We start from the raw sequence: 20,421 nt of genomic DNA on the forward strand, positions 1-20,421 counted from the left end.
GCGCGCCCAGCTGTTGCGCCGTCCCTTCCGCGGGCGGGTCCGCGCTCCCGCCCCGCATTGGCGGCGCCCGGGCGGAGCGGAGCGGCGCGGCGGCGGGCGGCAGCCGCGGCGGGGCCGGTGGCGGTGGCGGGGGCGCCATGGCCCGCTGAGGGCGGCGCGGAGCGCGGCCCGCCCTGCTCCCTCGCCCCGCAGCGCTCCGCGGGGCGCGCCATGGGTGCGCGGCCGCCCCGCCGCCGGGCCCCCCCCGCCGCCGCCGCCGCCGCTGCCGCCGCCGCGCCGGGGCCGCTCGGTGCCCTGCTCGCCGCTGCCCTGCTCGCCGCCGCCGGTGAGTCACCGCCGCCTCCCGCGGGCACCGCGCTCTGGGCGGGAGGGGGGACGGGCGGCGCGGCGGGGACCCGGCACCGAGACTGGGCGCCGGGCAAGGTCACCCGGGGAGCGGCGGCGGGTGGGTGTCCTGTGGGACGCCGGTGCCCTCACGGGGACGGCGGCCGTTCGTTCGCCGTGCGGGATGCCCGCTGGCTGTGGGAGGTTCGGGGGCTGGTGGGGCGCCCTCCCGGAACGGGGATGTGTCCCCCGCCCCTTGCCCAAGCGTGGCCGCACACGCTTGTCCCGCCGGCACTGCCCCGGACGCCGCCCGCACTCGGGGGGGCTGGCGCTCCCCGGCACGGCTCCGCTCCCCCGGGGCCCTGCCAGCGCCGGGCAGCGGTGCCCGCAGCGCACCTGCCCCACGCGCGCCGTCCCTGCCCAACGCACAGCATCCCTGCCGCTGGCACAGTGTTCCTGCCGCTGCCATCACTTGGCCGGGACACGAGGGACCGCGGTGACGGGATAGCCCGGAGGTCCTGTCACGCCGCGGGGGTGCGCGTGGGTGGTCGTGACGCGGGGAGTATGCGGGACTGTATCGGTGGTGCTGCAGACGCGGACGGTCCGGAGCATGGCTGCCCCCGGCAATGCCCCCCAGGGCAGGACCCGGCAGGAGCGGGAGCGGTCGGGTGGACCCCCGGGGCTTGGTCGCTCCGGCGGGCGGTCCGTGGGGTCGGCGGCCGGGAGTACGGTGGGTGCCCGGGGCTGGCGGCCGCTGGCAGGTGTCACGGCAGACGGGAAGTGGCGGCTGCAGACAAAGGACCAGGCTGGGGGCGGGGAGCTGCGCGAGGCTGGACGTGAGCTCCGCGGGGGGCCCGTGGGGGGGGACGGGACTCTCCCTCTGTGCCCGAGGGTCCCGGCCCCCTGACCCTCCACCCGCCAGCAAAGATGTCCCCTAGCGTGGTTTCAGTGCGTTGGTGGGCACTGCAGACACCCAGAGGGGGCTGCAGCCCCAGTGCTGCCCGAAAGCGTCTGGGCATCCCCAGGGACCCTGCGTTCCCAGCATGGCCCCGTCTGCAGGAGGACGCTGCAGAGACGGCGCGGTGGGTGGGCACCTCTTGGGTGCAGCGGACCCTATATGGAGGGTGCTGTGGCACCCAGCTGGGCATGGACCACGGCTGTCCCCACGGCACGCGTGGGAACTGTGAGAATGGATGGAGATGGGGGGCAGAAGTGCAGGGGGTGCACCAGAGCACCTCATGCCAGTCCTGTGACAGGAGGTGTGAGGAGCCTGGAGGTGCCAGCACCGGCTCGGGCAGAGTGGTGTGGTGCCGGTCCCCATCGCTCGCTTGGCAGGCAGCTCACAGCCGGCCGCAGCACGACTGAGCCCAGTCACCTGCGCAGCCACTGCTTGGCACAAACGGGGCAGGCTGGGCCTCTGCTCCAGCCTGGCATGGCATGGCATGGCATGGCACAGCGTGGCATTTCACAGCTCTCCTCACCAGGGTCGTCAAGCCATGGGTTGGGGACAGCAAACCTAGATGTCCAGGCAAAGGGCCCCTGCCTGCTGGTGGAGCAGCATCCCTGGTTGTGGGCTGCCCTCCCGCTGGTGCCCGCAGGGGAAGGGCGAGAACAGCAGCAAGGACTGGGGGCCACCCATGGGCAGCAGTGAGGGGAAAGCTCCCAAGGTGGGGGGCTGCCCTGCTCGGCTGCTGCACTGGCAGGTGGGCAAGGGCAGAAGGGCAGGGTCCTTCCCAAGAGCTGCCCCTGGCCCAGTTGTGCCGTGGGCACTTCCCCTTGGCATCGTTGCAGCCAGTGCCAGGCCCTAGCACATCTCCTGCCCAGCCCCCCAGCAGCTCCTGCTCCAGCTCCTCTGGTCGGGGCCACGGACTCTGCTCTAACCGCACACGAGCCACGTTGTGCTGCTGACTTCCCGGGGCTGCCAGGAACCCCCGGGCTCCAGCAGACAGCCCCCAGCCACTGCACTCCACAGCCTGATGCCCCACAGCCTGGCACCCCAGGTCATTTCATCATACATGACCCTACTGCCTGTGCCTGGCTGGGCACTGGTGGCTGCGTGGGGCGGGCAGGAGTGCAGGGTGGCGGGCAGGGCTGGAGTGCGCCGGGCACCGGGAAGCTGCCGTGCCGGCTGTCAGCACGAGCACGCGGCAGACGCAGCCTGCCCAGGGCTGTTTGTTCTGGCTCGGTGCCACGCGGGGCTGGCACTACATCAAACCGTGCGGAGCCTGGCAGGTGCTTGCGGGAGGGAACCGGGATGCTGACGGTGCCACCAGGGGCTGGGCACCCCCGGAGTCACCGCGGGCACCTCATAGCCTGGCCCACCGGGGTGGCCAGCAGCACACGAGACCACCCTGTTACTGATGCTGGTGCCCAAGGGATGTTGGCATGGGGACTGAGTGCTGTGCATGTCCCACTGTCCCCCCTTCCCTGTGCCCAGGGGTGCACCCTCCGTGCCAGCACTGCTCTGTCTGTCAGCACAATCGCTGGTCCATGTATTGCATGTCTGCCCATGGGAAGGCTGAGGTGGGCTGGCTCCAGACTGGGCACACTGGGACCCTGTCCTCATCCAGTCAGTCCCAGTTGCCCAGTACCCCTTGGCTCTGCCGTCTGCCCGCTCTTGGGGTGCTGCTCCCGGGGGGCTGTCAGGCAGGTTGGTCCCCATGGGCCCCCAGACCCTGCTCTGCCGGGGCTCCTGCAGGATGGGGTTCTCAGGCCCCAGGTCACTCAGACAGCCCTTGCTGCCAGACAGTTGTGAGGTGCCAGGGCTGCCGTCACCACTGGGTGACACCCGTGGGTCAGAGGGGAGAGACTGTGGGGCTGGACACTGGCACCTGGAACTGTTGTCCCCTGCCCGTTCCGATGGGATGCAGGGCTGAGGTGACCTTGACACTCCTCCCAGTGGGGCCAGGGCTTGGCCAGAGCTTTTGCTTTTCTCATTCTCAGTTAAAGGAGAGCCAGGGAACACACTCACCTTCCCGGGATCAAGACCCCGGCGACAGCTCCCACATGTTGCACCGGGCCAGTCTTGTGCCTTCCACCATCCCAGTGCTAGACTGACCTGGGGGACCCCCTCATCCTCCACTGAGCACGGGTCCCCTTCCCCATGCCGTGCTGCTGAGAGGGGCTGGCAGGTCTTGGCACGAGTCCTGCCGGCACAAGGGGTCTGGGGTCTGTAGGGCTCTTCAGCTACCCAGAGCTGGTCGGGAACATGTCCCCTCTCAGGCTCTGTGTGTGCCTGGGTAAGAATGCCCGGCCCTGGAAGCCGGGGCTGGTAGCCCTCAAGCAGGCAGAGGTGGTCCCTGGGGAGGGGCTGCCACCTCCGCCTGTCTTTGGTGGCACTGGCACCATTGTCCTCAGACTCTGGGCATGGTGCAGCGGGGGTCATGTGCGGGCACGGCCAGGGCGTGCAGCCCAGGGCAGGCGCTGGGAGCCCTGCCCGCCCTGGCACATGCTAATTGCATGTAATGGGGAGAGCAGTATCAGCTCAAATCCGTAATTAGGCAGCTCCATTGTCATGCAAACCCGCCTAATTCATTCACAACCAGCACTCGCTTCATCAGCGCCCAGACGCTGCCAGGCACTCACCGGGAGACAGGCACCTCCACACAGCCTCCCCCGTGGCCGTAGGGCTGGCACACGTGGGCCACACGCCTGAGGGGCCCGGACAATGCCCAGCTTGTGGGGACACGCCAGAAAACTGGGGACACGGTTCAGGGTAGGCAGGGGCACCCCGGGGTCACGGTGCCCACTGGAGCATGGAGGCCGTGTTGGCATCATGTGCCCATAGTCGCATCGTCCCCAGTGCTCAGCACTCGCGGGGCTGGCCAGGAGCCAGGACCTGCTGCCCAGCATTGGCATCCGACCCTGCTGGCTCTCTGCCCAGCCGGGGCTGGCACTGGCACCCGCCTGGCGTTACTATGGGACTGTGTGGGGTGGAGGGGTGGGCGCAGGGGAAGTGTTTGCCGATGTCCTGATGGCCCAGGTGAGGGTCAGAGCAGCTGGGCAGTGCTGTGGCCCATGGCTGGGGCGTCTCCCGGAGGCAACACCAGCTGATCGTGCCTCACAGCCAGCCTCTCCCAGCAGCAAGGTACCCAGCTCAAAGCCTCAGACGAGCTTTTTGATTGTGGCGACTTGTGCCAGTTCCCTTCTCTGCATCCTGCAGAGAGCAAAGTGCCAGCGATGGGGACCCCTGTGGGCAGGGTTGGCACCCCCAGGCTCCCCTGGGAACAGATGGGAACCCTCTGCCCTCCCCCTGATGCCCACCCTTCCCTCGTTAAGGCCAGAGCAATCAGCAGCAATTATGGCTTTAATTACCTGATGCTGGGGCTCAGAGTGCCAGCAAAGTGCAAGGAAATCTTTCATGTTAATGGTGTGCCAGGCCTGGCACGGCCACGATGGATGGGGCACCAGCTGGGAGCAAATCTGCCGGCTGCAAAGCCCACGGGGATCGGAGAGATCCACCGAGGGGCACAGTGGTGGAGGCAGGTGCTGGCATTGAGGTCCCCACGCTGCTCTGGGGACCCCCAGAGTGGCAGCAGCAGTCAGGGGAGCATGGAGAGGGTGGGGGCAGAGGGAGGATGGGGTGGGATGCCCCATCGGGGGTGGCTGATGTGGTGGGCAGCAGCGTTCAGACAGACCCGTGCCATTGTCCCACTGCAAGCAGTTACCTGCTCCCTCCCAGGGGCAGCTGTGCCACGTGGGCACCCACCGGCCGTGCCGGAGCTGGCGCTGCCGCAGCCACCGGCGGGCAGCCTCTCCTCAGCAAGAACACGCTGACCTTCTCAGTGTCTCCCCGCGGCAGGCACAGAGGCACCCACCAGGCTGCTCCCGGCACCACTGGGGACTTTGGCACTGTCACCCAGGCAGGATCAGACCCTTGAGGACCAGAGGGACCATACTGGGGCACCCACTGGAGCCTGGTGTGTTCTATTAGTGCCCCCCCCCCCCCGCTCCAAAATGAGCGGCGCAGTGTCCTGTGGTCTCTCCTTGACCAGTAACACCAGCACACCTGGTGTTTCTGCTGCTGGGGAGCCCAGGTGCTCCGGTGAGAGGCTGTGTGACCACCTGGGGTGGCAGGAAACAGGGGAAGCTTTGTACATGGGGGGCACGAGCAGCTGGGGGTCCCACAGTGCTGTGACGAAGGCAGGGGTGGGTTCCCAGAGCCCACAGCGTGGTGTCCCCATCCCCTCTGCACCCTGAGCTGGGTGTGGCAGACTTGTTCCCCAGCCCACCATCCTTCCCCTCCATCAGGCACCACTCGTTAGCCCACGTGTTGGGGGGATAATTTATGTTAAAGCCCTGCTTAAAGCACCGACTTTACTGGCTCAGATTTATCGGCGCTGGAGCAAACTGTGCTCCCAGTCACTCCTTCGGCTGCAGGGAGAGCGGCCGAGGCTGTGCCCTGCCACGGTGAGGGAGGGGCGAGGGGTGTGTGGAACCCAGCGCCCCCCCCACCCCGTCGGCTTGTTCCCCGTCCCCGCCGAAGTTCCCCGGTTCCCTTTGCCAAGGTGACATAAGCATCTCGCCTGTTTCCATGACAACGCAGCGGCAGGTGAGCGCGAGGCGGATGCGGGAGCCGGCACGCGCCACGTGGGGGGCCGCTGCCCACAGGGCGCCCACGCTGCGCCCGCACCCACGGGCTGGGGGTGCCACGCTGTGGGGGGACCCACAGGACGCGGGGGGCCCGCAGTGCACGGAGGTGGCTGCAGAGTGCGGGGCACCGGTGGGGCGCAGGGTGCCTGTGCTGTGGGGATGTGTCTGTGGTGTGGGAGATGCCCACGCTGTGAAGAATGGCTGTGGAGTGGAGGGGTCCACAGGACATGGGGGGCCCACAGCGCATGGAGGTGGCTGCAGAGAGTGGGGTGCCCATGGGATGTGAGGTGCCCACAGGATGTGAGGTGCCCACGGAGCGTGTGGCATCCACAGTGCACGAGATGCCCGAGGTGTTTGGCATAACTGTGACGCGTGGGGTGGCCATGGTCCATTGGATGGTCACAGGGTGCGTGGGGTGCTCGTAGAGCATGCAGAGCCCACGGTGTGTAGGGTCGGCATGAAGGGGGTGCCTGTGGTGCATGGGGCACCCAGACCACAGTTCCCCTGCTCCCTCACAGGGCTCCAGGCTAGCTCCAGCCTCCTGGCTGTGCCACATGGTTCCATCCATGCCCACACCACAGCACAGAGCCTCACCAGTGCCTGGCACAGTGCTCAGCAGCGGGACATCCAGGGCTGGCTCTGCCGCTCACTGCACATCCCCAGCTCTTTTGCTGTCCGTGCTCCCCCCGCTCTGCCCACAATGCACCCAGCACCCCGCTTGGGTGGGCAGCTGCAGGGGCTCCATACCCATCCTGCCTTCTCCATGCCTTGCTGCTGGTCCCAGGCTTCCTGCGCCCCTCCACTCAGCCGTGATGGATAGACACGCAGCTCGGCAATCGCTGTACTCATTTCACGTGTGATTAAAAAGCTGGTCCTGCAACACAGTTCACCCGGCGCGTCTGCTACAGCCGCCCGGGTGGGAGGCAGCCGCGGTGCTGTGCAGCAGCAAACATGGCATTTCATAAATAAATTGGGTTTATTTACCCGGAGCCCACATGCCAGCATGCGTAGTGCAGTGTGGGCACACGGAGCGCCCGAGCAGCAGCCACAGCGGTGGGACCCGCGGGTGATGCGGCGAGTTGTGCCGCAGCCGGCACGGGGACAGCCCCGCGCCGGGGACCGCAGCGCCTGTCCGTGCCGTGACCCCCGGGCCGGCCCCAGGCTGCGGCTGGGGGGGGTCGTTAAACCAGTGAAATATGAGATGCCTGTATATCCCCGACAGGAGTTTTAATTAAATTAATTGCCAGTGACATTGTAAAAGTGCTGATGGGGTAATAACCGGCGCGTTATGGTCGCCGTTTATCTTCCCCGCGTAAATTAGCTGCCGCACCTTGCCCGTCCCGGCGGGCATCGCGGCGGGCTCCTCGGCACCCACTCCCCGGCTCCGAGGGGCCTGAGCCAGCTGGGGGTGTCGGCAGGGCTTGGAGCCTCCCTGGGGGACTCAAGCAGGGCCCAAGGGACCTCCGTGTCGCTCGCGTTCCCGTCACGCAGGCGGCCGTGCCGGGCGGGAGCCAGCAGCGGTGGGCACAGGCAGTGGGGTCCCACGGGCACATGGGGAGTGGCTGGTGGTTGCCAAACGAAGGTACTTAATTACTGCGCATTCCATCCCATTTAATTGCTTATTAAATCCTAACCAGCCAATTAGCAGCAGCAATTACAGCTTCATTCAGTGACACAATCGCTATTTTATCGTTTGTTAATCAAATGCTTATTTAGGGCCTTGGTTTATTAACTCTTTCCACAGCAGGCACTGGCGGGTGGGGAGAAGAGACACCTGGCCTTGTCTGGGTTGGGGGATGTGGATATTGTGGGACTGTGCCATGTGTCATGTCCCCAGCACTGCTGTCCCCCTGGGGGTATGTGTGTCCAGCACTGAGCCATCCTCACCACCCCGGGGACAGCCAGCCCCCATGTGGGTGTCAGTGGCACAGGACAGGGTGCACTGCTGTGCTACCCTGCCGTGTCACCACGGCTTGTCCAGCATCCCTGTGCCACTCTGGGGTGCAGCAGGGCAGGATGTGGCCCCTGGTCAGTGCCTTACAGCGTGCTGGAGAAGGGGGTGGCAGGCGCCCCGGAGGCGTGAGCAATGGCCCTTGTTGGTCACACTACATTTCCTTTTCATTAGTGCTAAATGCGGACATGAGGGATCGGCAAGGGTTCAGCGGGCACAGCCACTGCGTGGCTGCTTTCCCTGATGGATGGCAGGGTGGGAGAGGGCTGCCGCACTGCTGGTGGAAGGGACAGTAGGAAGGCACAGGGCCACTAGCATGTGGCTGTCCGGCGTGGGTGATGTCCCAGCCAGGGCACGTGGAGGTGGCCGAGCCCCATCTCCCCACAGGTGCTCAGCAAAGCGCGACCGTGGCCAACCCAGCATCTGGTGCATCCTCGGACCTGCTGCCACACTTCCAGCTGGAGCCGGAGGATGTCTACATTGTGAAGAACAAGGCAGTGAGCCTGGCCTGCCGTGCCACCCCTGCCACGCAGATCTACTTCAAGTGCAATGGCGAGTGGGTGCACCAAGGTGACCACGTTACGCAGCACAGCACCGACCGCAGCACTGGTGAGCGCCAGCGGGAGCGGCGGTGCCAGCCCCACTCCTGAGAAGCCACATGTGCCACTCTTGGTGGGGCTTGCCTGGGGCTGGGGCATCAGGGACACCTCCTGGCACGCCAGTGTGACGTGCCACTGTCCGGTCCCAGGGCTGCCAGTGATGGAAGTGCGCATCGAGGTCACCCGTCAGCAAGTGGAGAAGATCTTTGGGCTGGAGGAGTACTGGTGCCAGTGCGTAGCCTGGAGCTCCTCTGGCACCACCAAGAGCCAGAAGGCCTTCGTGCGCATCGCCTGTGAGTGTCTGCAGGTGTCTGGACAGAGTGTGGGGCGCTGTCCCCAGCCCCCCATCTCACCCCTGTGCCTCCCCAGATCTGCGCAAGAACTTCGAGCAGGAGCCGACTGCCAGGGAGGTCTCCATTGAGCAGGGCATCGTGCTGCCATGCCGCCCTCCCGAGGGCATCCCCCCTGCCGAGGTGGGTGCCTGCAGCTGGGTAGGAGAGGATGTGGCTGAGGATACCCCTCACCCAGGGCGATGATGTGTGTGATCCCAGGCAGGCACCCAGTGACATCCCTTGTGCCCTACAGGTGGAGTGGCTGCGCAACGAGGAGCTGGTGGACCCGGAACTGGATGCCAACGTCTACGTGACACCAGAGCACAGCCTGGTGCTGCGTCAGGCCCGCCTGGCCGACACCGCCAACTACACCTGCGTGGCTAAAAACATCGTGGCCCGTCGCCGCAGCGCCTCTGCTGCCATCACTGTCTACGGTACGGCCCCTCCACACCAGTCCCCACCATGCTGCCCTGGTGTCACTCTCCCTGTCCTGTCCCTCCCTGCGTCCCCTCAGCGGCAGGGTGCTGACGGCTCCCTCTCCACCCAGTGAACGGCGGCTGGTCGACGTGGACACAGTGGTCAGGCTGCAGCACCAGCTGTGGACGGGGCTGGCAGAAGCGGAGCCGGACGTGCACCAACCCCACACCCCTCAATGGGGGTGCTTTCTGTGAGGGCCAAAATGTGCAGAAAACCGCCTGCACCACCCTCTGCCCAGGTACCTGCCCTGCTCGGGGCACCGCCACCGCCCCGTCGTGCCGATGCTGCACTCCCCACTGCGCCCATTGCAGTCCCTGTCCCCACCAGATGTCTTGTCCTCCAATTCCCCTATGTGTCCGTCTCTGCCGGCCCCGGGGCAGGGAAGGGGGGTGGCAGCAGGGCGCTGACCCCAGGCTGTGCCTGCAGTGGACGGCGCCTGGTCGGAGTGGAGCAAGTGGTCGGAGTGTGGGGCCGAATGCACCCACTGGCGCAGCCGCGAGTGCTCGGAGCCAGCGCCACGCAACGGAGGCCGGGATTGTCATGGCCCCGAGCTGGACACCCGTAACTGCACCTCTGAGCTCTGCACCCACGGTGAGCACGGTGGGGATGGCAGGGTTGTCCCCTGGGAGGGGGGACTGGGGGGTGACCATGTGTGCTAATGCCCTGCCCCACACAGCTGCCCCCGGCGCAGAGGACGTAGCACTGTACGTGGGGCTGGTGGCCGTGGCCGTGTGCCTGGTGCTGCTGCTGCTGGTGGGGGTGCTGGTGTACTGCCGCAAGAAGGGGGGCCTGGATGCTGATGTGGCTGATTCCTCCATCCTCACCGCTGGCTTCCAGCCCGTCAGCATCAAACCCAGCAAGGCTGGTGAGTGAGTGTTGCAGGGACAATGCACCCACACTGGGACATGGTGTCCCTTGGACCTGCAGGTCGGGGACATACCTGCCAGGGGGTCTCTGGGCAGGGGCTCTCTGCTACAGGGCACCGTTGGGTGGGGTTCTGTGTCCGGTGGGCTCCTTGGTCTTGAGTTGATTCTTTCCCTTATGGGATCCCTGACCTAGGGACAGGAACTCCGCATCTTAGAGTCCCTGACTGTGGGGTCAGTGCTCTGTGCCACATAGGGTCAGGTCCCCAGGGATGGTGGCTGTGTCCTACGGGGTCCTCACTATGGGGCAGGGACTGTGTGCCCCATGCCCTCTCGAGCTGACTGTGCCCATGTACCATTGCTGGGGACCCCCTGTTTCCACCTTGCACCACAGTCGCTTGCTCTGTGCTGCAGACAACCCCAGCCTGCTCACCATCCAGCCAGACCTCAGCACCACCACCATGACCTACCAGGGCTCGCTCTGCCCACGCCAGGACGGCCCTGCCAAACTCCAGCTGCCCAATGGGCACCTGCTGAGCCCGCTGGGTGCTGGACGGCACACGCTGCACCACAGCTCGCCCGCCGCTGAAGGTGCTGACTTCGTGGCCCGGCTCTCCACACAGAGCTACTTCCGCTCCCTGCCCCGCGGCACCAACAACATGGCCTATGGCACCTTCAACTTCTTGGGGGGGCGGCTCATGATCCCCAACACAGGTACAGCAGGGTGGGGATTCCAGAGCGCTGCCCAGGCCAGGCAGGGTCCTCATGGGGCTCACCCCCTGCCTGCACCCCCATTCCCACCCAGGGATCAGCCTGCTCATCCCACCCGATGCCATCCCGCGGGGGAAGATCTATGAGGTCTACCTGACCCTGCACAAGCAGGAGGAGGTGAGGTAGGTGCTGGGGCTGCTGAGGCACGGGGCTGTTGGAGGGGGTTCTGTCCTGACTCAGCTGCCCCCATCGCTGCCCCAGGCTGCCCCTGGCTGGCTGCCAGACGCTGCTGAGCCCCATCGTCAGCTGTGGGCCCCCTGGGGTCCTCCTCACCCGCCCCGCCATCCTGGCCATGGGGCACTGCGTGGAAGCCAGTGCTGAGAACTGGAGCATCCGGCTGAAGAAGCAGTCGTGCGAGGGCACGTGGGAGGTGAGCAGGGGCGAGGGGTTTCAGGGATGGAGGAGGGACGGCCACGGCTGAGCTGCATCTCTGCCTGGGTGCCGTAGGACGTGCTGCAGCTGGGCGCTGAGCCGTGCACAGAGCTGTACTACTGCCAGCTGGAAGCGCAGGCTTGCTACGTGTTCACGGAGCAGCTGGGGCGCTTTGCCCTGGTCGGGGAGTCCCTCAGCATGGCGGCCTCCAAGCGCCTCAAGCTGGTCCTGTTCGCGCCAGCCGCCTGCCCCTCGCTCGAGTACAACATCCGCGTCTACTGCCTCAGTGACACCCAGGACGTCCTCAAGGTACCGGGGTCCCCAACCTGCCCATCCCGGCTTGGAGCGAGAGCTGCGCTCCTGGTGTGAGGCATCTCCTGCCTGACTGCTGCTTGTGCTGGCAGGAGGTGATCCAGCTGGAGAAGCAGCTGGGAGGGCAGCTGATCGGAGCCCCCCGGGTGCTGCACTTCAAGGACAGCTACCACAACCTGCGCCTCTCCATCCACGACATGCCCAGCTCCCTCTGGAAGAGCAAGCTCCTCGCCAGCTACCAGGTGAGGAGTCTGGCCGGTGTGTGGGGATGGGGATAGAGGTGTAGGGAGATGTCCCTGCCACTCTGACACCCCCAGCTCTGTCACCCCACTGCAGGAGATCCCCTTCTACCACATCTGGAGCGGGCTGCAGCCCTTCCTGCACTGCACCTTCACCCTGGAGCGCCTGAGCACCAGCACCTGTGAGCTGGCCTGCAAGATCTGGGTCTGGCAGGTGGAGGGAGATGGGCAGAGCTTCACTGTCAACTTCAACATTGCCAAGGTGAGGGCAGGACTGGGCCACTCCTGGGGGTGGCCATAGGATTGCCTCACATCCCTTTCCCTCCCTGCTTGTGTTCTCTCCTAGGACACAAGGTTTTCAGACTGGCTGGTCCCCGACGAGGTGGGCACCCCGGCTCTGGTGGGCCCCAGTGCCTTCAAGATCCCCTTCCTCATCCGCCAAAAGATCATCAGCAGCCTGGACCCGCCAGGCACACGGGGAGCCGACTGGAGGACACTGGCACAAAAGCTCAACCTTGACAGGTAATGCAGACTGAGGATAGTGCTGGGGATGGGGTGGCATGGTGGATGGGGGCAGGGGTTCTGGCCTCATCCTGCACCTATGGATGGATGCTGGAATGCTGTGAGATCCCGGGAGAGGGCTGCTGAACAAGGTGAGGTTAGCATGGGGTTGATAATGGGACGTGGAGCTATCTCTGTGCCCTGACGTGGTCCCTCTGTCCCCTTCCAGCCATCTCAGCTTCTTCGCCTCGAAGGCCAGCCCCACAGCCATGATCCTCAACTTGTGGGAAGCACGGCACTTCCCCAACGGCAACCTCTCCCAGCTGGCTGCCGCCGTGGCCGAGGTCGGCAAGCAGGACGGTGCCCTCTTCTCCGAGGCTGAGTGCTGAGCATGGTGGGTCCCAGGGGACCACCACCATGGGGCCAAGGGGGGCCCTGGCTGGCCCACCAGGCTCCTACCGCCCCACAGCACACGAGGAGGGCTACCTGGCCCCCTTGGGAGGGCAGGATGCACCTGCCCCATGGCAGTCAGGCCCCTCCAGCACTGTGGCAGCGGGACTCAGCCCAGCCCTGGGGGTCCCAGAGCCCCGTGGTGGGGGACTGGGGGGGCACTGGGTGTGCGTCGTGCGTGCGGTGCCGTCGTGGTGTCTGCGTGTGGGGCCAGGCGGCCCCGGGCCCCGTGCCGTGTTGTGTAAAGCCCGTTTTTTTAATTCTGTATTAAGTGCATTCAAGTATTTACACTTGGCCTTATGTACATAGCGGTGCCGCGGGCGGGGGGTCTGCCGGACGTGAATGTAAATAAATTCGATATATATTGCTACGTGGGGCTGTGCCCAGCCATGCGCTGCCCCACGCCCCTCATGATCCCCCCAGAAGTTGGAGGTGCAGACCAAAGAGCTTTATTGGAGCGGTGGCTATTCCATGGCGTTGGCAGCACGATAGGCCGCAGCTGCCACGAGCGCGGCCCCTTTCCCCGAGCCGTCCTCTGATAGCAGGAAGGACACATTGCAGTTGGGTGCCAGGTCCTTCAGTGTCTCCTGGAGGTTGCTGGAGAAGCTAGGCAGGACAGAAGGGGAGGGTGAGGACTGATGCTCCCACCCTATGCACACCATGCGCTCCACCACAGACCCCTTCATAGGGCAAGGATGCCCCACGGGTGCCTGCCACCCCACTCACCATGGGTGCAGCTTGTACAAGGTGCCATCCACCCCAACAGTAACAGACAGTTCGTCCAGGCCCCGGTTCTCCCGCATCTTCTCCACCACAGCAGCCAAGCCAGCAGCACAGAGCTGGGCCGCGCGCAGGGACACGGTCTGGCACACCTCCCGCATCAGCACGCTGTCCTCGAAGGTGGCATCGAGCTCCAGTTCGTTCAGGATGGCCCGTATCTGCCGCAGGGCCAGCCCATTGCTGCTCCAGACCAGTGCCACTGTTAGCAGCAGAGTCCCCAACCCCATCACTGTCCCCATCCCTTAAGCATTCCTCTGTCTGTGCCACATCAGTGTAACCTGGCTCCTCTCCTGGTGTTCTGATACCCCCACCCTGGATTCAGGGAACCCACGGGAGCCCAACACTCACAGCTCGATCGTAGAGAGGAACTTGGTCTTGAAGATGTCCTTGGTCTGGAGTTTGAGGCAGGGTTTGCCTTGGAACAAGAGCTCTTTCTCTGTCATTACCATCAGGATCTGACGCACGATCTCTCCCAGGTACATGCCGCTGATGAGCTTCTCAAACCTATCCAAGGCACAGCCTCAGCTAGGCACAGCCACCCGCTCCCAGCCCCCTCTGCCCCAGGGCCCTCACCCACCTCTGCTTGCCCGGGTTGATGGTGCTTTCATCCACCACCTTGTCAAAGTGGGTGAGGAGATGGTCTAGGCAGCCGTTGTCCCCAAAGGCCCCCCACTCCATGTTGATGCACATGCGGCCCTGGTCCCCCTCCACAGTGCCCACGTTCCTCATCTCCTCCATGTAACAGGCATTGGTCCCTGTCCCTGCAGGCCCCATGCTGGTGTCACCCCCATCACAGTTCTGGCAGAGGCATGTGGCCATGCCACGTGGGGTAGAGGGGTGGTGAGGAGACGGGGGACCTCCTGGATGCAGAGATGCTCCTCACCCACAATGAGGCCGATTTCACATCTGGGGTCATCATAACCACAGGCCATCATGGTTCCCACCGTGTCGTTGACCAGAGCCACCACCTGCATCCCTAAGTGCTGCCAAATAGGAGATGGGGACACGTGGTCTAGTGGCACCCAGACAGCTCCTGGGGCTGACACTGCCTGGATGCAGGTCCCCCTACCCTGGGGACAGGGACAGGCCACCAGACATTCCCTACCCGTTTGCGCTTGGCAGCGTCCCGCAGCAGCTGGACAACGTCCTGTCCCACGCAGCCTGAGGCGCTGAAGCCTTTGGTCCAGGTCAGCAGCAATGCCTGCAAGAGTGGCAGAGCAGGGGCCAGGGCAGCACACATCCTGAGGTCCTTCCCACCGTCCTGGTGCTGGACTCACCCCCTCACCTTATCCAGGCCCACTTGCTGGCAGGGGAAGGAGAAGGTAAAGCCGAGAGGCAGCATCTGTGTCACCAGGTTCTGCTTCGTCTGGAAGTCTATGATGCAGTCCATGATGTGGTCAAAGAGCTGTGGATAGTGGCCATTGTCAGCATGGCCAAGGCTGGGGCAATGTTGGGGGGCCTCTCCCAGCCCCATCATGGCCCCATGGAGAGCAAGTAGGGAGGCAATGCCCATGCCCTCACCCCAGCCACTGGTCACAGGTCCTCAGCCTCACCTCCTCGCCAGTGCCCTGCATGATGGCAGCTGGGATGACGTAGATCTCACTGGCCATGCTGATGCCCTCCTCTGCCACGCAAACCACCAGCACACGGAAATTGGTCCCCCCCAGGTCCAGCGCCAGGAAGTCACCTTGCTCTGCAGGGAGCCAGCACAGTGCATTAGCAGGGCCACAGCCTCCTCAGCACCCCATTGCCGGTGTCCCTGTCCCTTACCAGTGCCATCAGGTGTGTGAGAAACATAGGTGGGCAGCATGCGGACAGAGGCAGTGGCACTGGTCTCCTTACACAGGCCGCGTTCCATCTCCTCCCTCATCAGTGCCTGCACTTTCTCCAGGTCATTGCGGCTGAGCCGTAGCGGGGCCAGCACCTCGTTCACCACACGGCGCTGGGCTGCCAGGCGCAAAGCCACTGCTGTCACCATGGCCGCCCCCCGCCCAGAGCCATCTCTCGAGGGCAGGAGGGTGGCCATGCATTCAGGGGACAGTAGCCTTGACACGCTCAGCAGGATCTCCTCAAACCTGCCGAGGATGAAGAGGATAGCATGGGCTAGGTGTGAGGCATCCCGCTGAGGCAGCACCCCACTGGGAGCCCTGTGATCCTCATTACCTGGGGTAGCCTGTGAACAATTCTCCTTCCACCCCCACGTTGACCATCAGCGTCTCCAAATCCCGGGTCTGGCACATGTAGCTGAGGATGGCAGCCAGCCCAGTGGCGTGGAGCGAGGCAGCGCGCCCCACCACTGCCCGGCAGATCTGCTGCACCCGGCCGCAATCCCGCTCGCTTGGCTGCAGCCCCAGAACCTCCAGAATCCTCCTAACTTCAGTTATGCTGTCCTCATTGCTAGAAGGCAGATCACAGCCTTGCAGCAACCTGCAGGTTCACCAGCCTGCAGCCAGGAACACCCATCCATCACGCCCCATCCTCCCACCCATGGCAGCTCCTGGTCCTCAGACACTCACTTGATGATCTCCAGAACATGCTGCATTGTGAACACTCCCTTCTCCTTCAGGACAGCAGCATTGGTCCCAGTGAAGATAGCTTTCTCAGCAGTCAGGGCTATCAGTGCGTGCCTGACAATCTCCCCTAGGTACAGGGTGCCCACCATCTTCTCAAACCTGCATGGGTTTGAGCCCACATGGGCATCAGTCATGCCTCCCTAGCAGCCTCCCTTGGCCCTTTAAGAGCACCCAGGAGCATTGCAGGGGAATGTGTGCTCCTGTTGGTGGAGCCTGACATGTTCAGGGATAGATGGGGAGCCTGTCCTTTGTGGGGGAGACGGAGCACCTATTCTCCCCAGGGTTGGAAGATTCCTCATCCACAGATTCATCATAGGGTGTGAAGACGTCATTCAGGGTGCCATCATCCCCAAAGCAGCCCCACTCAGTGTTGACACACATCCGCCCGCTGGTCTCGTCTGTTGTTTCCACCAGGTACGCCTCGGCCATGAAGCAACAGTTGGAGCCCTTGTCTGCAGGAGTGATGGGGCTGAGCACCAGCACGGCCCCCAGACCCACCTCCATGGCACACGCGGTGCCCGAGTCTCACCTGCAACTACGGCGACCTCACAGGCTCTCCCCTCCATGCTGCAGGTCATCATGGTGCCCACAGTGTCATTCAACAGGGCAACAACTTCCACACGGCAGAGCGGGCCAGGAGTAGATTGAGAGGATTTCCTGCCCCTCCATGGGGACAGCCAAAGGCCACCTGTCTCATTGGCCTCCACCTCTTGCTTATCCTGCTTATCCTGCTTATCAATGGCTGACTGCAGCAGCTGCACCACGTCCTTCCCCACCACGCCATTGCAGCTGAAGCCCTTGGACCAGGAGAGGAGTTCTGCCTGTGGAGAGCATGCGGCAGAGCCATTGACCTCTGGCACCAGAGGTGTACCACCACCTCTCCCCACTGCTGCTGTGCTGTGGTCACAGCCTGGGACAGGGCTCTCCCCCTCACCTTGTCCAGCTGTGTCTGCCGGCAGCTGAAGGGGAACACAAAGCCCAAGGGGAGGTGTAGCTCAGAGCCGTTGATGTCAGAGCTGTTGGTGTCAGAGCTGATGGTCTCGGCAAGGAACTGGGACACGCATTGTGCAATGAAGTCAAAGAGCTGCAAAGTCATGACTGAGGGTAAGGGCTGCTCGCCTTGCTCAGCACCCAGGCTGTGGAAGGCAGCCTTGAGCTCCAACACCAGCCCGGAGCCCTGCCGAGCCTCCATGATGCTGGGCAGCCCAGCACCAGCCACCCTTAGCCATGGCCTCCTCATACCGCTTCCCCCTCGCCCTGCGTGATGCCCTCTGGCATGTCAAAGATCTTGTACATCATTTGGGGGCTCATGTTTCCATCTCCGTAGAGGGTCACCAACAGGGTTCGAACCTGGTTCTGGCACAGCTCCACCACCAGAAAGTTGCCCTTCTCTATGGGGGAACAAAGGCAGTGTCAGGCAAAGGCCTTCCCTGTGGCAGATCTCCCAAAATCTGCTCCTTTCCCTGTCCCAGGGACAGTCACTCACCCATGGGGGGAATCTCCTGAGAGCCTGAGACTCTCAGAGGGGCCAAGGGAACAAGCTTCTGGCTACTGCCCCTGCACTGGGCAGTGGCAGAGGAGAAGTTTATGGACCCCATAACTAATCCTAGAATGGTTTACCCCTCCCCAGCACCCCCAGGGTCAACTCCAGTGAGATGTGCAGGGCTGCCGGTAGCGGAACAGTTCATCCTCAGGCTGGGCTGCCTTACCAGTGCCGTTGGGAGTGGAGCAGATGTAGGTGGGCAGCATCCGCACTTTGGCCTGTGCATGTGTCTGGCGGCTCAGCCCCTTGCACATGTCCTGCATCATGTGGCCCTTCATAACGTGCAGCCTCTCGAGTGGGATGCTGAGTGATCGCAGGGCTCGTTGTATCTGGGGATGGTGCATTAGGGCAGAGGTGCAGAGGCTAAGGGCAGGGAATGACTGGAGCAGGGATGGGCCTTACCGGTGTGGTGTGGGAACTATCACGGCGCTGGTTCAGATTGTTCGCCAAGAACCTGCATGGAGGGAGGTGGCATGTCACCCACTGAGCTCTGGCCTGCAGGACAGGAGAAATGCCTGCCCTTGCCCAGGCACACAGTGGGGCTGGGCTGTGCCCAGCTCTGCTCCCACCTGCTGTCTACCTCCATGCTCCATGAGGGGTCCATACTTTCGTCCTTGTGCAGTATCTTCACACTGCCTCTGCGGCTGTGGAGGAGGCAGCTCTGCCCCATCACGGTCATAGGGCCGAGCATGGGAGCGGTGGAAGGAGAGGGTCCCCACAACCTGCAAGAGGCCAGAGGCTGATGTCTCTCCCCTGCAACAGCCTGGGGGACCCGGGGAACCTGCGCGGCCCCATCCCCGGCCCCACAGCGGTCTCCGCAGGGCAGGAGCCGCTCACCGGTCCACGTACCGGCTGTCCTGCTCCAGCACGCTCAGATTTCGCCTTTGGTCTGCTCTGTCCGCCCCGACGAACCGGCCATTTTGGGACCTGGGCCGGGTGCTGCGACTGCCCATGGCGGCGGGGCAGGGGCCGGTGTTTGTGGCCGGTGTGGGGCCGGTGGTGGCCGGGGCCGGTGTTTGTGGCCGGTGTGGGGCCGGTGGTGGCCGGGGCCGGTGTTTGTGGCCGGTGTGGGGCCGGTGGTGTGCGGGGCCGGTGTTTGTGGCCGGTGTGGGGCCGGTGGTGTGCGGGGCCGGTGTTTGTGGCCGGTGTGGGGCCGGTGGTGGCCGGGGCCGGTGTTTGTGGCCGGTGTGGGGCCGGTGGTGGCCGGGGCCGGTGTTTGTGGCCGGTGTGGGGCCGGTGGTGTGCGGGGCCGGTGTTTGTGGCCGGTGTGGGGCCGGTGGTGTGCGGGGCCGTTGCGGGGTCGGTGCGGGCGGGGCCGTTGCCGCCGCCGTCCCCCTGGCAACAGCCGCGCCCCGGGCCGCCATTGGTCGCCCCGCCGCGAGCCGGCCCCGCCGCGGCCAATGAGCGGCGCCGCTCCGGGCCCCACCCGCGGGAGGGGCCGCTCCCCGCTCCGCGCTCCCGGCCGGGCGGCAGCGCGGCTTAAGCCCGGGGTTTAATGAGCTCCGCACCAGCTCGTCCCGTTAATTAGGCATGGGTCGCCCTCCCTCGTTCCCCGTGAGGGGATCTTAGAGCAGATCCCTCCAAGGCTCGGTCCGAGGCAGGCAAAGCCCCGCTGCCCCGGGGAGCGGGCGTACGGCCGAGCCGCCTGGGGACAGGGAAAGCCACCAAGGACACGGGGACACCCTGGCTCCTCCGGTCCTTGCATCCGCTGACTGCGGCTGTCAGCTGGCACCAAGGTGCCCTCTGCCAGTCCCGGCTGGGAATGTTAGTGCTGTGCTGCTGCACAGAGCACAGGACACTGCAGCCCTCTGCCCTGAACCCCCCCACCAACCCCAGCTCCAGGAGAGGCCCGGGGAAGTGTGATTTGGAACCCACCGTCTGCTGCTCCTCCTCTCCTCCCACAAGTGCCCTCCCCTTCCCCAGAGAAAGCCAGCACAGCTCTGCCGTGGTGCTGCAGTTTCATAAAAACATACATAAATATATTTCCATTTCTGTAAGAGAGAGCAAAGCTGCACAGGCACCTATAAAACACACAGTCACTTCTCCACCCAGCGCTCCCAGCACAGGTCGTATAAAACATATAAAAGGGGCGCAGAAGACAAAGGCTGCAGGTGAAGCAGGGGTACAGTGCCAAGAAGACCCTTGCTGGGGCACAGGGGGCTGCTGGGGGTCCCTGCAGCACTGCCACCCTCAGAACTTGTGCCTTCTCCGGCGGCAGCCTTTGGGCCGTTGCTGGCTGCCTGCGTGGAGAGCCATGGGCAGCTCTGAGTCCACCACACCATCCATGGCTTCCAAGGAGATGCCGGGTTTTGCAGGGGACACGTGGAAAGGAAGGTGCTGAAGGGAGATGGGGCTGTCTGCCGACGGCTCCCCATCAGCTGCTGAGAGTGTGGGAGAGGACTGTTGGTCTCCTAATCCAGTGAGGGGAGTCCCTGCGTCAGCACCTGCAACAAAAGCACACATCAGCCCTCCTGTGTAACCCACGGGTGCTGCCAAGAGCACCTCTCCCCCCTCTTCTCCTCCCGTCCTTGGATCCATGAAGGGAAGCGCTGGTGCACAGACAGGGACAGCAGAAGCCTCCCACATCCCCCAGGAAGCTGGACATGTCTTAGTGCACTGGTTCAGAGTACACCCCTATTCCTGCAAGGGCTCTGCGCTCTGGTGTGGGTCCAGTGGGCACACATCCAGTGGGTACTGGCAGGAATGTGTGCAGCCAGCTGGGGAATGCTGACAGCCAGCTAA

At 64.4% G+C, this 20,421-nt stretch overlaps 3 protein-coding genes across 12 annotated transcripts in view; 1 reads left to right on the top strand and 2 right to left on the bottom strand.

The window, feature by feature from the left end:
• The first annotated feature begins 210 nt into the window (after nucleotides 1–210).
• Nucleotides 211–13,153, top strand: UNC5A (unc-5 netrin receptor A). The gene is made up of 16 exons (XM_053990907.1): nucleotides 211–325; nucleotides 8,255–8,476; nucleotides 8,616–8,759; nucleotides 8,836–8,939; nucleotides 9,052–9,232; nucleotides 9,346–9,513; nucleotides 9,702–9,866; nucleotides 9,952–10,140; nucleotides 10,553–10,852; nucleotides 10,944–11,031; nucleotides 11,111–11,279; nucleotides 11,357–11,590; nucleotides 11,686–11,835; nucleotides 11,930–12,094; nucleotides 12,179–12,354; nucleotides 12,563–13,153. The coding sequence occupies exons 1-16, from the start codon at nucleotides 211–213 to the stop codon at nucleotides 12,720–12,722; spliced, it is 2,730 nt and encodes a 909-aa protein (XP_053846882.1). The 3' UTR covers nucleotides 12,723–13,153.
• A 63-nt stretch (nucleotides 13,154–13,216) lies between these two features.
• On the bottom strand, nucleotides 13,217–18,991 carry HK3 (hexokinase 3). 5 transcript variants are annotated; one of them, XM_053990902.1, is made up of 19 exons: nucleotides 18,529–18,991; nucleotides 18,249–18,401; nucleotides 18,082–18,133; nucleotides 17,846–18,008; nucleotides 17,379–17,527; nucleotides 17,071–17,220; nucleotides 16,666–16,957; nucleotides 16,405–16,588; nucleotides 16,080–16,235; nucleotides 15,727–15,960; nucleotides 15,334–15,638; nucleotides 15,117–15,256; nucleotides 14,849–14,968; nucleotides 14,669–14,764; nucleotides 14,447–14,546; nucleotides 14,141–14,324; nucleotides 13,912–14,067; nucleotides 13,510–13,743; nucleotides 13,217–13,389 (listed from the first exon to the last, which is right to left on the bottom strand). In XM_053990902.1, exons 1-19 carry the CDS (start codon nucleotides 18,630–18,632, stop codon nucleotides 13,248–13,250), a joined length of 3,114 nt encoding a protein of 1,037 aa, XP_053846877.1. In that variant the 5' UTR covers nucleotides 18,633–18,991; the 3' UTR covers nucleotides 13,217–13,247. The 5 variants fall into 5 exon arrangements, with proteins under 5 accessions (XP_053846877.1, XP_053846878.1, XP_053846880.1 ...); XM_053990903.1 differs by lacking the exon at nucleotides 13,510–13,743; XM_053990905.1 differs by lacking the exon at nucleotides 18,529–18,991 and having other exon boundaries at nucleotides 18,260–18,324.
• Nucleotides 18,992–19,631: 640 nt separating this feature from the next.
• UIMC1 (ubiquitin interaction motif containing 1) overlaps nucleotides 19,632–20,421 on the bottom strand; it is a 39,835-nt gene continuing 39,045 nt past the window's right edge. For 4 of the 6 annotated variants that reach the window (XM_053991426.1, XM_053991427.1, XM_053991425.1 and 1 more), the window contains exon 13: nucleotides 19,632–20,123. In XM_053991426.1, coding sequence (XP_053847401.1) covers nucleotides 19,870–20,123 — 254 coding nt within the window. In that variant the 3' untranslated portion in view covers nucleotides 19,632–19,869. The remainder of the gene's footprint in view (nucleotides 20,124–20,421) is intronic. The other 2 variants (XM_053991429.1, XM_053991430.1) reach the window with 2 other exon arrangements.

Source organism: Vidua macroura, chromosome 15, assembly GCF_024509145.1.
Source record: "Vidua macroura isolate BioBank_ID:100142 chromosome 15, ASM2450914v1, whole genome shotgun sequence".
NCBI lineage: Eukaryota > Metazoa > Chordata > Aves > Passeriformes > Viduidae > Vidua > Vidua macroura.